The 17,599-nt window shown below is 42.8% G+C and overlaps 1 protein-coding gene across 1 annotated transcript in view; it reads right to left on the bottom strand.

The window, feature by feature from the left end:
* Positions 1-4,470: 4,470 nt before the first annotated feature.
* Positions 4,471-17,599, bottom strand: part of LOC149436686 (uncharacterized) — a 33,752-nt gene continuing 20,623 nt past the window's right edge. The window contains exons 4-8 of the mRNA XM_089661591.1: positions 16,404-16,526; positions 15,545-15,566; positions 14,789-14,838; positions 10,920-10,957; positions 4,471-5,661 (exon numbers count right to left, since the gene is read on the bottom strand). Coding sequence (XP_089517717.1) covers positions 5,533-5,661; positions 10,920-10,957; positions 14,789-14,838; positions 15,545-15,566; positions 16,404-16,526 — 362 coding nt within the window. The 3' untranslated portion in view covers positions 4,471-5,532. The remainder of the gene's footprint in view (positions 5,662-10,919; positions 10,958-14,788; positions 14,839-15,544; positions 15,567-16,403; positions 16,527-17,599) is intronic.

A 17,599-nucleotide genomic window follows, 5' to 3' on the forward strand; every position in this document is an offset into this window, starting at 1 on the left:
AAACATTGCATATTGAAGTTACTAGGTCATGGAACAGTAGTAGCAAAAATACAGAGCTTTATTCACAGTATAAACAATCACAAAACCAATATGATGTACTCACATATGCAAATAAAATGTAGTCAGTTAGCAACACTTAAAGACATGACGCTGAGAGTTCTGGTCTTGTAAACTGAAGAAAATTCAGTTTTCTTCCCATTGTATGACAGATGGGATGTGGGATCATCCAAATAATGATATCCATATGGATAAAATGTATATGGTACATATAGGGGGAGCGTGGGAATGGGCGAGCACATGAGCCCGAGAGAGTATTTGGAGGGATTGAGAGATCATTTACAATGGCATAAAAAATTGGATGTACAGGTGTACCTCGGTTTACGAATTTAATGCGTTCTCCGGGACGTTTCGTATTGCAGTTTCCCATAGAAATGCATTGAAAACCAATTAATCCTTTCCCGGAGGTCAGAAAAAAAGTTTAAAAAAAGTATTTGTCACTATAAGTCAGTGGCGGGTTTTAAATGTAATTTTTTTTTCCTTTACTATAGCTCAGAGAATCAGCTGTCACTTTCCACCCAGCTAAAAGAAAATGTTTCCTTTTAGTTTATTTCCCCGAGTTAAAAGAAACAATGTTTCATTTTAGTTTATTTCTCTGAGTTAAAAGAAACAATGTTTCCTTTTAGTTTGTTTCCTGAGCTAAAAGAAACAATGTTTCCTTTTAGTTTGTTTCCTGAGATAAAATAAACTGTCAGGGTCCTGTCCACGGCAGAAGTTCTGGAAGATCTGGCATTTCTGTCAGTACTCTGCATGGCCGCAGAAATACACATCAGCCTCAGTTTGGTGCCTTTATAAGGAGGCTCATCACTTCCTCTAGTTGCTGGATGATCTCTAGCTCCCCGTGCCCTGTTCCTGGTTCCTGTGATTCTGACCTGTGATTTCCTGTTGCCGACTCGGCTTGCTCCTGGACCTGCCTACTCTGCCTTACCCCTGATCTGACCTCGGCTTGGCTTACAGATACTCTCTCTCTCGCTCCTCTGTGAATGACCTCAGCTACCCCATCTGACTACGTCTGCTCTGATTCCCACCTGGTACCTGACCATGGCTTGAACCGACTACCCAATAAACATCTAAATCCCAGAAGGGCTTGCATACCACGCACAGGCGCCTCCTGTCTGCAGACCTATCTCCGTGCACCAGCTGTGCTTCTGAGTGGACCACCAACCAGCACTCCTAAAGGTGACCTGTGCAACTTTGGGCCTGACTCCCGCTGTCCCACTCTCAGGGGAGTCTGGAACTTAGCCGCAAGGGAAGCCCTCTCTCCATTGGCCTCCATCACCAGGTACGTGATATAAACAATGTTTCCTTTTAGTTTGTTTCCTGAGATAAAAGAAACAAAGTATCCTTTAGCTCCGGGGAAAGTGACAGCTAATTCTGTGAGCTATAGTGAAGAAAAAAATGCATCTAAAAATCGGCACCGACATACACTTCGTATTGGGAATTTTTTTTTAAAAAAATTAGTAAACCGAGGCGTTATTTTCAATGGATTTTCATTCGTAAACTGAAAATGACGTTAACCGAGGCGTTCGTCGAGGTACACCTGTAGAAAGAACTTTGTACATAATGAAACCTAATGGTCAACCTCTTTATGGCTCCAGATACCCTATTAGCACAGTCAGGGGTGTTTCGTGATCCAGCAAGGTGCACGAGAGCCTTGGCTGTCTGGGGACTCTCCCTCCTCATTGGATGAGACAGAAGCTAGAGCCATTGGCTCCTTCTGCTGTCAATCACAACCAGTGAACCAATGAGGAAAGAGAAGGGCAAAGCCGTGGCTTTGTGAATGAACATGCAGAGCAGCTGTTCACTACTGAACCTGCTTGGGAGCCCCCATAAGAAGCTGCTTGCTGTGAGGGGCACTCAGCAGGAGGGAGGGGCCAGGAATGCTGGTCGGGGCCCTGAGAAGAGGCTGTTCAGTACAAATCCACTGCACAGAGCAGGTAAAAACATTTTGACTGACTAAAATTGCTTTAATTTCAGTATAGGGCACTTATACCCCCTTCCTGCCCAGGCCAATTTTCAGCTTTCAGAGCTGTCGCACTTTGAATGACAATTGCGCGGTCATGCAACACTGTACCCATACGGCATTTTTATACTTTTTTCACACAAATAGAGCTTTCTTTTGGTGGTATTTAATCACCACTGAGTTTTTTTTCATTTTTTGCTAAATAAAACAAAAAACACCTGAAAACCTTTGAAAAAAAACGCTCTTTTCTTCGTTTCTGTTATAAAATTTTGCAAATAAATAACATTTCTTCATACATTGAGGGCAAAATGTATTCTGCTACATTTCTTTGGTGAAAATAATAATAATAATTGAATTTGTATTTTTTTTTTCAAATGTTTCTATTATTTTTTTTATTTTTTATTACATTTGTTCTTTTTTTTTTACTATTTTATTTTTCAGCACACTGTGACCAAAGCAATACAATGTTACCATAGTGACATTGAACTACAAGTGATCAGGATTTTTTTTTTAATACATTATGATTGCTAATACTAATGTATTTAATTGATATTTGCAACCATTGTTAATTAATTAAACTGATTCATTCAGTCTATTGTGATTAGCTGTGATTGGGCAAAGCTGACCACATGATACAGATGGGCTGTGATTGGCCCTGTCTGTATCATGTGACTGCCTTGACCAATCACAGCAAACAACATAATTGTATGCAATGGATGGCATGAATGGAAGCCATCCATTGTATACAATCGACATGTGGAATTGAAGAGTAATTGGTGCTGCGCTATCTCTAGGTGATAAATAAACTCCTGTGATGTTAATACCCCACACAGTGTACAAACTGGTAAATAAATATACACAAAACCAAAAATGATTGAATAGAATGCACACAAAAACATCCAAATTGTGGATAATAGTGAATACCTCCCAACCGTAAAAAGGTGTAACCTAGGTACACCGCTAGAAGTAAAATATGTGACTATGGGTGAACAAAACACATAATTACACAAAAAAATTTGGGTCACAGCGGTCACATGACACTGGCATCGGGCCGGTGTAGTGATATGTCATCGGCTGTGTACCGTGGACATAGCCGGTGACAGATCATGCCGCTATGCGGCACCGCGGCAGAGTGAGTGTCTCATTTTGACAGGACATCATATGGCGCCCAGTCACAACGGCGAGTGTCCCGCCTGGCCTATAGCAGATTGACGGCTGGGTGGGACCAGGGACAGACTGACCATTTGGAAACTTGGGCACTGCCCGAGGGCCTGGGGTCAGTAGGGGGCCCCATGAGATGCCCCTGGTACCTTTTTCAAAGGATTTTTTGTGTTTGGGCAAGGACACAGGGGCCCCATGATCCCCTATTGCCCAGGGGCCCCATGAGTTGTCAGTACGCCCCTGGGTGGGGCACTCGCCGTTGTGACTGGGCGTCATATGACATAGCGGCGCGATCTGTCACCAAAGGTGTTAAATACTTCTAAAGGGATGCCAACCCTGCAGATGACCCATCAGAACACTGAGAGTGAACCAGGTGATTATAATGAATCAGACCCTCCCATTCAGAACAAGTCTGCACAGTACATGGCAAAACAAACAGCTATTTCTTTACAGCAACAAAAGGTAAGAATCTGCAACAAAGGTTGTTAAAATCTCTGCAATGTACATAGATCATGCAGATAGAATCAGTTTTTTTTTCAACAAAAAGTGGAGTCACGCTTTAAATAAAGCTGAACTAAGGGGTGAATATTTACCCGTCCAATGGTCCCACACCGGCATCTTCTTCTGAGTGTCAGTCTTCGGGGCTCTTCATTGGCCAGTGGGGGATAATGTGAGTCCTGCGTATGCGCAGGAGCTAGATATCCTGGCACGCAGAGACCGACCGCGCACTGTAAGCTGGGCTGCGCATGTGCAGCTCTGTTTACAGCCCCAGAGAAGACACGGAGCAGGCAGGTAGGGCATTTGTTGTTGCAGAGAAGACAGTGCACTTCTCTTCTGTAATAAATGCCTGTCTGCTCGCTATTTCTTACAGCATGGTCTTTCTTGTGAATGCAGAGGTGTCCACCTCCAACACAGAGGCCCATGTATTTCACAACTTCTGTTGTGTCCTTAATTCACTCTTTATTAAAGCGACACTCCATATGTTCCTCCACCACCATGACAGCAAACTCAAGACTCCCTCAAGAGTTGGTTGTGGCCAGCTCAGTAGATTGCTGTAGGAAAGTCCTGGATTCTTTCTTGGATACACAGAATATAACTGGATATAACATTTATAGGTAAAGTTGATCCGGGGAATATCCAATTGTCTCTCGGGAGATCAGGAAGGAATTTTTTCCCCTGCAGGAGCAAATTGGATCATGATTTGTTGGTTTTTTTTTTGCCTTCCTCTGGATCAACTGCGGGTGTAGGATTATAACTTTTTTTTCTTGTTCAAATATTTTATTGGTATTTTAACAGGGAGGAAAAGAAAATACATTGATAACAAACATTTCTCAGACATAAAAACACAGAAATTGGCAGCAATGACAAAAAAATTCTATACAAAGAAGGGGAGAGGAGGGGAAAGGTGGTTTAACAATATGACATTTCAGGAAGCAAAAGGTGGGTAAAGCTAGTAGCTTAAGTACATACAAGATTTTAACAAGTAAACAGACGCGCTCCCCTATGTTTCATTGGGGGATCGTAATATAGAAGTGTGGAGTTATGCAGGATGGTTAGGGGGAGGGGGGTCAGGGGGGAGAGAAAAAAAAAAGAGGAGGGGAAAAAAGGGGGGGGGGGGAATAGGTCAGGGAGGTCAGAGGGAGAGTGGGGAGGTGTAAGAAGGGGTAAGTGACTCCACAGTTAGCAGCAGTAAATGAAGGAGTATGTGAAATCGGTAGGAAATGGTACCAGAGTAATATGAAGTATTTATCGTGGGTTAAGAAGTGAGTCGTCAAAGTTTGGCGGGAGGAAACACTCTACCCCAGGGGTTCCAAACATTCCGGAATTTAGGGATAGTATATAGAATTGTGGCTTCCACTTTAGTGTGAATCATGGCTTGGGTAACTTTATTCTTAACTACTGCAATGCTTAGGGAGGGAGATTTCCAAGACTTAGCTATGACCTGCTTGACTGCTGTAGCAACTTGTAGAATAAGTTTAAATTGTGAGTTAGTTACGCCAGGGGGGGGGTAGACTAAGCAGCGCAGTAGTCGGGTTCGGTTGATGTGCTAAGTTTAGACAGTATGCCAAAGACGTCCGCCCAAAAGGCTTGGGCAATCCCAATAAGTTTTTTTCCTATGGTTGAACTGGATGGACTTTTGTCTTTTTTTCAGCCAGACTAACTATGTAACTATGTAAATCAAAAGAGTTGTAGTAGTAATTTGAGCATTGTTTAGTCTATGTGATATGTATTTCTACTAGTTTAGAGGTATCTGTGAAACAGCTGTATAGTTTTTTTGCTCTTTTTTTTTTCAGTGATTTGGTTTGGGTTTTAAGAATACTGTGGTGCTTTGCATAGAAAACTTTTTTTCTTCAGCTCTTTCTCACTTCAGCATAGACAGTCTCTGTGGCAAGTTCTGGCCGGTTCTCCGAAGGTCCCGCTGTCTTTTTGCACGTAGAAGACGCAGAATGATTTACAGTAGCATATACCAAATCTTCACCCTGTCATAGTGTTTAAATTTGAAAAAAAAAATTGATAAACTTGATATGTAGATCTCTTAAGTGTATCTAGACAAAAAAAAATGTTATATATATACACACATACATACATACATAACAGCAGTCTCCAAAAAGTTTCCGCACTTTTATATATAGATAATAGAATTTAAAAAAAAGTGCGGAAACGTTTCAAAGAACATATATATATATTGTGACAGGAGGTCAGGAAGAACTAGGGGATGTGTCCAGGATGGGAGATATATTTGTCCCAGGTTCATGCTCTGCACTGACTGTTTCTCCTGTTGTGCGGTGTAGTCAGCCTGTGTGGCTCACTGATGAGTTAATGAGTTCAGGTGTAGGGAGTTAAGGGCCCTGGGCTCTATAAAACTCCCAGGAGCATAGAGAGAATGTTCTAATTTGGAACCAGTTGGCTTTGTAAGACAGCCTGGGGAGCAACCAAACCATCCTGTGGTGAGAAATAATCTGCGTGATCTTGGACTGTGTGAACATCCCGTGTCTGAGCAGCGGTTGGCTGTATTCAGACAGCTAGACAGGAAACCTGTGTTTGCCGTTAGACGCCCAGTGTGGCAAGATTTTATTTTCTGTTTGTATTTTTTTGCTGTTTTGACCATATGCACCGTGTGTTCACCAGACTTTGTAAATAAAGCACAACTTTTCATGTAGTACCTGCTTTCATGGTGTTCTCACCCATCCAGGGGGTCAAGCACAACCTGCTACTGGGCTAATCCCTCACACAGTGTGTGTGTGTGTCAGGGGTGGACTGACAACTCATGGGGCCCCCGGGCAATAGGGGATCATGGGGCCCCTGTGTCCTTGCCCAAACTCAAAAAAGCCTATGAAAAAGGTACCAGGGGCATCTCATGGGGCCCCCTACTGACCCTGGGCTCTTGGGCAGTGCCCGAGTTTCCAAATGGTCAGTCCACCCCTGGTGTGTGTATATATATGTACATATATATATATATATATATACACACACACACACACACTATATTGCTTAAAGTATTGGGCCGCCTGCCTTTCCACGCACATTAACCTTTATTGGCATCCCAATCTTAGTCCGTAGGGTTCAATATTGAGTTGGCCCCGCCCTTTCCACGCACATGATCTTTAATGGCCCCCCCAGTCTTAGTCCGTAGGGTTCAATATTGAGTTGGCCCCGCCCTTTGCAGCTATAACAGCTTCACCTCTTCTGGGAAGGCCGTCCACAAGGTTTAGGAGGGTGTCTATGGGAAGGTTGGACCATTCTTCCAGAAGCGCATTTGTGAGGTCAGGCACTGATGTCGGGGGAGGAGGCCTGACTCGCAGTCTCTTCTCTAATTCATCCCAAAGGTGTTCTATGAGGTTGAGGTCAGGACTCTGTCCAGGCCAGTCAAGTTCCTCCACCCCAAACTGGCTCCTCCATGTCTTTATGGACTTTGCTCTGTGCACTGGTGGGCAGTCATGTTGGAACAGGAAGGGGCCATCCCCAAACTGTTCCCACAAAGTTGGGAGCAGGAAGTTGTCCAAAATGTCTTGGTATGTCGACACCTTAAGAGTTAACTTCACTGGAACTAGGGGGCCAAGTCCAACCCCTGAAAAACAACCCCACACCATAATCTCCCCTCCACCAAACTTCACACTTGCAGTCAGGCTAGTACCGTTCTCCTGGCAACCACCAAACCCAGACACGTCCATTGGATTTCCAGACAAACAAGACAGACAAAGAAGCGTGATTGGTCACTCCAGAGAACACATTTCTACTGCTCTAGAGTCCAGTGGCGCACCACGGCATCCGACGCTTTACATTGTACTTGGTGATATAATGCTTGAATTAGTCTTTCAGTCTTCCAGCACCCTGAGGATGCGGGATTTAGATCCTGGAGATCCGAGCCTTAGCTGCCGCGTTCCCGCCACCACCAGACCGAGACTCTCCATCAGAATGTGCAACTCGCCAGCTCCAGCCCACCGGGCAAATGCCCAGTGTGCCCTATGGCCAGTTTGGGCTTGGCTTGGATGCAGCTGCTCAGCCATGGAAACCCATTCCATGAAGCTCTCTATGCACTGTTGTTGTGCTAATCTGAAGGCCACAAGACGTTTGGAGATCTTTAGCTATTGACTCTGCAGACAGTTGGTGACTTCTGCGCACTGTGCGCTTCAGCATGCGCTGACCCCGCCCTGTCATGTGCCGTGGCCTACCACTTGGTGGCTGAGATGCTGTTGTTCCCAGTTGCTTCCACTTTGTTATAATCCCACTAACAGTTAGCTGTGGAATATTTAGTAGCCAGGAAATGTCACGGGTGGACTTATTGCACAGGTGACCACCTATCACGGGACCACGCTTGGAGTCACTGAGCTCCTGAGAGCGACCCATTCTTTCACAAATGTTTGTAGAAGCAGTCTGCATGCCTAGGGGCTTGATTGTATACACCTGTGTCCATGGAGGGGATTGGAACACCTGAATCCAATGAGTTGGAGGGCTGGCCCAATACTTTTTGCCATATAGTGTGTGTGTGTGTGTATATACAAATATATATATACACACGCTGATCAGCTACTTTATTAGGTACACCTGTTCAATTGCTTGTTAACAAAAATTGCTTGTCAGCCAAACACATGGTAGCATTTAGGCATCTAGACGTAGTGAAAACGACTTGCTGAAGTTCAAACCAAGCATCACAATGGGGAAGAAAGGAGAGTTAAGTGACTTTGAATGTGGCATGGTTGTTGGTGCCAGACAGGCTGGTCTGAAATAATGCTGATCTACTGGGATTTTGAACCATCCCTAGGGTTTACAGAGATTGGTCCAAAAAAGAGAAAATACCCAGTGAGAGACAGTTGTGTGGAGGAAAATACCTTGTCGGTGTCAGAGGAGAATGGGTTCAAGATGATAGAAAGGCAACAGTAACTCCAATACCCACTCATTACAACCAAGGTAGGCAGAATACCATCTCTGAATGCACAACACATCAAATCTTGAAGCAGATGGGCTACAGCAGTAGAAGACCACACCTGGTGCCAGTGTACCCATCTTCTGATGACTACTTCCAGCAGGATAATGCACCATGTCACAAAGCTCAAATCATCTTAAACTGGTTTCTTGAAAATGGCAGTGAGTTCACTGTACTCCAATGGCCTCCACAGTCACCAGATCTCAATCCAACACAGCACCTTTGGTATGTGGTGGAATGGGAGAGTCACACCATGGATGTGCAGCCGACAAATCTGCAGCAACTGTGTGATGCTATCATGCCAATATGGACCAAAATCTCAGAGGAAAGTTTCCAACATCTTGTTGAATCTACGCCATGAAGAATTAAGGTAATTCTAAATTTCGATGTAATTCACTATTCACTTTAGCCTGTGAAGTCAGTTCATTTTCGGTCAAGTGAAGTTCAGTGTAGTTTAGCTGGTAGGCTCTGTAGGATGAGTCTCTGTCACCTCCCCCTGGCTTCTGGAAACTTCTAGTAAGTTCTAGAACTTAGTGAGTTGGGGTCAGGAGATGAGATCCTGAATATTTAAAGGATCTCTGCCTATCCCTGGGTAAAGATGGCCCAGAAGGTGGGGGGATGGCCCTTAAATATCATAGAGCCTGGCCATGTGGAGAGAAAGTCCAAGCAGAAGGTGCCAGAGAGAGAGGGAGGAGGAAGGATGATGAGAGGAACCCTCACCCCTTCAGCCTCAGCCAGGCTTGGCTGAGACACCCTAGCAAGCAAACGGAGCATGTTTAGCAGGAGGCCTGACCAGAAGTTACCATCTATGCTGTAGGACCTAAGGGACTGAGTGAGTAACTTCTGCCTCTAGCACCACCCAAAGCCTATAGGGGAGAGTTAACCAGGTGAAATACACAGCTAGCCATTTGGGAAGCGCAGCAACAGCCAACCTTCAACCCTGCTTGGGATAATCTGACCGTCTGTTGAAAGCAATTTCCCCTGAAAACATAGTCTGGAGTTGTTTGCTAAGAAGACAGTGTAGCCACAGTGGTCCTCAAAGTTCTTGTACCCTTTTCACCCCCCAAAGCCTACAAGGGAGATTGAAGCTTAGTGCAAAATTCAGCAGGCTTTCAGAGGGACAGCATGCTGTTATCCTCCTCCCTTGCTTGGGGAATTCTCAGTTGGAGCCAGGTGCACTGGCAGTTTGTAGAGAAAATGAAAGTACCTGAAATCAAGTTGGGACTTGTGGCTAGCCGGTATGTACAGTTATTTTGTAGGGAGTACAGTCTGGAATTTGTGCTAGAAGTCTGTAATTACTCAAGTTGTCCTCAAGGTTCTACATTGACCATGTCCTGGGCATCCCACAACTACCCTAACCCCATTCTACATTGACCATGTCCTGGGCATCCCACAACTACCCTAACCCCATTCTACATTGACCATGTCCTGGGCATCCCACAACTTACCCAAACCCCATTCTACATTGACCATGTCCTGGGCATCCCACAACTACCCTAACCCCATCCAAGTTATTTACCCCCAATAAATAAATAAATAACAAAAACAAAGCCCTTGGACTGGTTATCTGACTACGCGTGCCTGCTGAAAATGCGTGTTACCTGTCTGTAAGCAAAGGGGGACCTAATATTCAGAGGCTCCTTACAGGGTATATATATATATATATATATATATATATATATATGTGTCTGTGGTCCAACAGGAAGAAAACTGGACAGGGCAGACAACATTGCTTAGTGTTTGAGTGCAGCACAGAAGGCGTTGTCCGCTTGAACAGGAAGTTAGGATGCTGTCTGCACCAAAACAAGTTACAGAAAGCTAAGGGATTATACATTAAAATAAAAAGAGCTGTACGAATGCTCTGCATTCACACAGCCTTAAAAAAATAATCCCCATAATGCGTTTAATATGTGCATTTCCTATGACTTTTAGCTCCACCTAGTGGTCATATGCAGTATTTTCCTAAATGCGGTATTTCAGGAAAATACTACATTATGACCACTAGATGGAGCCAACATTTTGGTCACTAGAAGGATTAGTTGTGAATTTAAAACGTTTATAAATACACCTCATAGTTTCAGATTCTTTTTTTTTTTCAATATTAAAAAATGGAAGATCTGATCTCCACTGGAAGGAATATGTTGAACCTGGGCGTATAGTAAAAAAAAAGTGCTCTCTCTCAAAGTTGTTCCATATTTTTTATATATATATATATATATATATATATATATATAATTTTTTTTATCTCTTGGTTGAAAATTAGGCAAAAAATGTAAAAGACAAAAATGAAATAGATAAATAAAATAACATTACCGCCTGTTGTCCTTGAATCATTGTTGAGTTTTCATAGTCTGAAAGTTAAAAACATCGTCTGTGATTTAAAAGAAATATTTCCAGATAACAATATGAAGGCAGTCAATGCTTATTAACTTATTAACTTATTAGCTTGTTATCCCCCTTGTTGTAAGAGCAATAAAATTACATGATATTATTATTATTATTATACAGTATTTATAAAGCGCCAATAGTTCGCTCAGCGCTGTACATTACAAAGGGGGACAGAACATGTGACAGAACAATACCAATACAATGCAAAACATGAGGGGATTGAGGGCCCTGCTCTTTCGAGCTTACAATCTAGGAGGGAGGGGGTGGTGGCACAGGAGGAGATAGCTGTGGGGGATGGAGTGGTAGGAAGAGTGGAGGAGGTCGGCAAGTTAGCAGGGGGTGGGGTAGGCTTCCCTGAAGAGATGGGTTTTCAGGGTGCGCCTAAAGGAGAGGAGAGTAGGTGATAATCTGATGGGTTGGGGCAGGGAGTTCCAGAGGATGGGTGACACCCTGGAGAAGTCCTGGAGGTGGGCATGGGAGGAGGAGACCAGGGAACTAGAGAGAAGGAGGTCTTGTGAGGAGCGGAGTGTGCGTGTTGGGCGGTACTTGGATATTAGGTCGGTGATGTAGTTCGGGGCAGTATGGTGGACAGCTTTGTACGTCAGTGTTAGGATTTTGAATTTGATCCGTTGCGCAATCGGAAGCCAGTGGAGGGAGTGATAAAAAGTAAAAAAAACCAAAAACTTAAATTATAAAATTTAACTAAAAATGTAACTACCCGTCGCCTAGCACACACTGGTAAATGCAGATGCGAGCAGAGTGCACACATGTGAGGTATCGCCGCGAGCGTGGAGGTGAGAGCGATGGTTCTCTGGCAACAATTTACAGCTATCTCTAAACTGATGATCTATAAAGGCTTTTAAAGCATTGCCTATGGAGAATTATGGGTACCAGAGTTTTTTTTTTTTTTGCAATATCATGGGCGTACTCACTTTTAACCTCTTCACACCGGCCGCATGCAAATGCGCAGCCTCCTGGGGTCTGGGCCGAGCGGCCACACATTTGCGTGACATTAACAAAAACATATGTGCTGAGAGTGCTCCCAGCACACACGTTCGGTACTCACGGAAAGGTCTCGATCTCCTCTTTCGATCGGGACCTTTCCCAATCATGTGACCGCCGTGACGACGAATCACAGTGGTCACATGACCTTAAAACCCCACCCCGCCTCCTGGCTTCTGAAACCCTTAAAGGGCTGGGAGGCGCCGGCGCCAAGGGGTTAAAAGTAGACATGTTTGGTATCGATTAAAAAATGTTCTAGAGGGAAACTAGTACAATCTCTAGCCAGGAACAAGCATTCTGACTTTTCTCTGAAGTGCCAGATTTGCAGATTTGTTCCAGGTTATTGCGTAGCAGTCAGGGACCGGACTGACTACTCATGGGGCCCCCGGGAAATAGGGGATCCTGGGGCCCCTGTGTCCTTGCCCAAACTCAAAAAAGCCTATGAAAAAGGTACCAGGGGCATCTCATGGGGCCCCCTACTGACCCCGGGCCCTCAGGCAGCACCCGAGTTTCCAAATGGTCAGTCCATCCCTGGTAGCAGTGTGGATGCCAGCAGATTGATTTGACAGATAGGCAACTAGTATTTCATAAGGAGCCTACCAATGGCAGCACCCATAGTTCTCTCAAAAAGCATTAATTTAATCATTAGATTAGTAGGTATTGGTATGCAAACATTTAAATATAGGAAAACATTCACTGGGTAAGACCAAAGAGGCAACCAGCTGAAGGGTCGGGCGAGATCTCTCAGTTAATTCCTTTATTTCCTTTTGACTAAATGGTAGTTATCTTAGCTACTGCAATTCAGTGAACCTGTTTTGTTGGCTCCTAAAACAAATCATGCAAGCAGTACATTTTTTAGTTCTCAGTGATCTACTTAAGAAATATTGCATATGAATATCTCCTTGTAGCCAGGTTTCCCCCTTACTACTATTATTGTTATTATTATACAGTATTTATAAAGCTCCAATATTTTGCTCAGCGCTGTACATTACAAAGGGGGACAGAACATGTGACAGAACAATACCAATACAATGCAAAACATGAGGGGATTGAGGGCCCTGCTCCTTGGAGCTTACAATCTAGGAGGGAGGGGATGGTGGCACAGGAGGAGATAGCTGTGGGGGATGGAGTGGTAGGAAGAGTGGAGGAGGTCGGCAAGTTAGCAGGGGGTGGGGTAGGCTTCCCTGAAGAGATGGGTTTTCAGGGTGCGCCTACAGGAGAGGAGAGTAGGTGATAGTCTGATGGGTTGGGGCAGGGAGTTCCAGAGGATGGGTGACACCCTGGAGAAGTCCTGGAGGCGGGCATGGGAGGAGGAGACCAGGGAACTAGAGAGAAGGAGGTCTTGTGAGGAGCGGAGTGTGCGTGTTGGGCGGTACTTGGATATTAGGTCGGTGATGTAGTTCGGGGCAGTATGGTGGACAGCTTTGTACGTCAGTGTTAGGATTTTGAATTTGATCCGTTGCGCAATCGGAAGCCAGTGGAGGGATTGGCAAAGGGGGGTGGCGGAGACAGAGCGGTTGGAAAGGTGAATGAGTCTGGCAGCCGTATTCAGGATCGACTGAAGCGGGGATAGCCAGTGGTGAGGCAGGCCGGTGAGGAGGGAGTTGCAGTAGTCGAGTCGTGATATGATGTGAATAGTCTGTGATTTGATCTACTGCCTAGAACAGCTAGCATTTGGAGAGGAGGGACTCACCCCCTTCATCTCTAACATAAACTGCCAAATAGAATAATTAGAGACAATGAGCTCTGGTTCACTCTTGCCTGCCCCATATGAAGAAATATATTTCCAAAACATTTAGAAAAAAAAAAATTATATATGTGACATATATTTACAATATATTGGCCTATGCTAATATATTTTAACATGTATTCTAAAAAATTAAAATATATTTTCTAAAGGCGTATATATTTTAAAATACATTAATTTAAAATATATTCTTCAGATTTTTTTTAACATATAAAAAAGTCATTTTAACATACTGTATATTTTTACAGATATTTCTAAATGCATTCCAAAAATGTAGATTAAATGTATTTTCAAAGACATATATTTAAAAATGTATTTTTAAACATATTTTTCATATGTTTTTTACTTAATAAAAAATTAATTTCAACATGCAGTATGTATATATTGAAATATATTTTTGAAATATATTGAATACAGCCAAAATTGTATTATTTCAAATATATGTCAATATATTTTGAAAGAATATTTTGAAAATATATCTAAAATATATGTTTCTGCCTCACGGGCTGGTTGCGGGTGCAGGAATCACACCTGTTCCAGCACCTGCAACAACCCACAGCCAAATTGCGCTGATTTTGTGAGACCAAGGGGGCTGGTATTTATTCTGAATGGCATCCCCACACATCTCGGCCCGCAGCAAGATCGTGGGAACTGCAGGGAAACCTCATGATCAAAAAGACCATGTGGTTTCCCCGCTGATGTGGTTTTGAAAAAGTTTCATGCACCTTTTTTTTGCATGAAATGCAGGCACAGCAGCCCATTCAGATTAATAGGCTGCCGTGCCCGCACAAACGCGTGTGTGAACCTAGCCTTAAGGCATGGTTGTGGCTTCTTCTACATCCCCTGAATGGAAAGTCCAATAGGTTTTGCATGCTTTATATCATGGAAGAGCCCCATTTGTTGTGCAGATGGCCATGGCAGAGATCGCTATTTACTTGTCATTATCAGGGTGCTACCAGCATGCCTTTTTATAAGAGATGAGATAGGGCAGTACTCTACAGTATAGGGAATGGGAGAGGGGATTGTGAAGTTCAACATTCAAAACTTTTACCTTCTTGATCGTCTGTCACCTCCATGGCTTCAACAATTGTCTCTCTGATGAATAAATATCAATAGAGGTAATGGGATGAAAATATACTCTGCAGACAGACAGACAGACAGACAGACAGACAGACAGACAGACAGATGATAGATAGATAGATAGATAGATAGATAGATAGATAGATAGATAGATAGATAGATAGATAGATATGAGATCGATAGATAGATAGATAGATAGATAGATAGATAGATAGATAGATAGATAGATAGATATGAGATAGATAGATAGATAGATAGATAGATAGATAGATAGATAGATAGATAGATACTCTGTAGATAGATAGATAGATAGATAGATAGATAGATAGATAGATAGATAGATAGATACTCTGTAGATAGATAGATAGATAATAGATAGATAGATAGATAGATAGATAGATAGATAGATACTCTGTAGATAGATAGATAGATAGATAGATAGATAGATAGATAGATACTCTGTAGATAGATAGATAGATAGATAGATAGATAGATAGATACTCTGTAGATAGATAGATAGATAGATACTCTGTAGATAGATAGATAGATAGATACTCTGTAGATAGATAGATAGATAGATAGATAGATAGAGGAATAGATACTCTGTAGATAGATAGATAGATAGATAGATAGATAGAGACACAGATAGATCAATAGATAATAAATAGATAGAGGAATAGATACTCTGTAGATAGATATATAGATACATAGATAGACATACCCAATACTGTTCCGTTTGTTACCTATAGGAGGAAATGGAGAAATCATTAGAGAACTGTGTGCTGATATACAGACTGTCTCCAGTCACTCTCCTCCATACTTTCCATATCTATGAACCTTTATCTGGATAGGACACGTTCACAATGACATCAGCCCATTAGGCAGTAGCTATATTTATTATACTGTAAGTTGTTGCTCCCAAGTGTTGTGAACAATGAACACACCTCAAACCAGTCTTTCTTTTCTATTTCCATTTAGAAAAAGCCGCCACTGTAATCCACCCCCTACAAGAAGTCCCTCAGCCTGTCTTCTTCTGGTGGGCCCCAGGTATCACAGTCTGACACTTGGTGGGACCTCCAAGGGTGGCAAAAAATAGGTAGCCTCCTCTTCCATAAAGTGATAAAGTGTTTTTACTTTTTTATATTTTATTTTTAGATAATTATGCTCATTCCAAAGTTGACATTAATCTTCCTCAGTTAATGACAAAAGTACAGTTAAATTTTAATAGAAAAACAGTAGGGGGCGGTTTCTAAAAATAAATTGCCGTTCCTCAATTGTACACAGCCATCGTGAATAATCCCCATAATGTGTCCAACCTGTGTATTTCCTATTATTGTCAGCTACATCTAGTGGCCATATTGTGGTATTTTCTGGATTGTTCAGGAAAATACTGAATTGTGGTAACTAGATAAAGCTGACAAGCATAGGAAATACACATATTAAAAAGGGCGGGGTTATTTGCAATGGCTGTACAAATGCTTACACATTTGTAAAGTTTTTTTTTTTTATATAAACAGACCCCAAAGTTTCTATCATCTATTATCTGTGTTTTTCTTGGTTTACAAATACAGCAGATTTACCTCTTTTTTTCGAGAAGTAGATGGCCAAGGTAATGAAGATGACCAGAAAAACAAGCACTGTACACAGTACAATTGTTTCTATTGGCTGTTGTTTGTTTTTGGGAATTTCTTTATGATCTGGAACTTGAAAAATAGAAGTAGTTAACAAGTGGTGTCGGGAGCCAAATGGCAATGACTTTGTCATTTCTATGCAGGTTTATATCACCAACTAATGTCATTGTCCTCTTTTTCTTGAAGGGACAGGCAGTTCTAATGACTGTGGGCCCTCTCCTTCTACAGACATGTCCTCAACTGGAACTTCTCCTTGCCTGGAACAATGGTTAGTATCACTGTCCAATGTGGATGTCCTCTTCTTCTTGAAGGGACAGATCTTCTTATGACCCATGAGCCCTCTTCTTCTACAGACACATCCTCAACTGTAACCTCTCCTTGACTGGAACAATGGTTAGTATCACTGTCCAATGTGGATGTCCTCTTCTTCTTGAAGGGACAGGTCTTCTTATAACCCATGAGCCCTCTTCTTCTACAGAGACATCCTCAACTGTAATTTCTCCTTGACTGGAACAATGATTAGTATTACTGTCCAAAGTGGTTGTCCTCGTCTTCTTGAAAGCACAGTTCCCTAAATTAAACTGAGCCCTTTCTTTTTAGCTACACGTCCTCAACTGAGACTTCTTCTTGCCTGGGACAATAGTTAGTATCAATGTCTAATGTGGTTGCCCTCTTCTCTTTGAAGGGACAGGTCTTATAATGACCCTGATCCTACAGACACATCCTCAACTAGGACGTCTTGCCTGGAACATTGATTAACAGCACTGTCCACTGTCTTTTCTTTGAAAGGACAGGTCCTCTAATGACCAAAAGCCCTCTTCTACAAACACATCCTCAACTGGGACTTGTACATGCCTGAGACAATGCATATTATCACCAATGCAGTTGTTCTCTCCTTGAAGGGACAGGTCCTCAAATGAGCCTGAGCCCTCTCCTTCTATTGGCATGTCCTCAACTGGGACTTTTCCTTGTCTGGAATTGTCTGGAATAATAATTAGTATCACTTCCCAATACAGTTGTCCTCTTCTCCTTGAAAGGACAGGTCCTCTATTGACCCTGAGACCACTTCTCCTACAGACATGTCCTCAACTGGGAATTCACCTTACATGGAGCACTGATTAGTATCACTGTCCAATGAGGTGGTC

This window comes from Staurois parvus, unplaced genomic scaffold (assembly GCF_062004578.1).
Source record: "Staurois parvus isolate SC_StPar_1 unplaced genomic scaffold, SC_StPar_1.0 ptg001352l, whole genome shotgun sequence".
NCBI lineage: Eukaryota > Metazoa > Chordata > Amphibia > Anura > Ranidae > Staurois > Staurois parvus.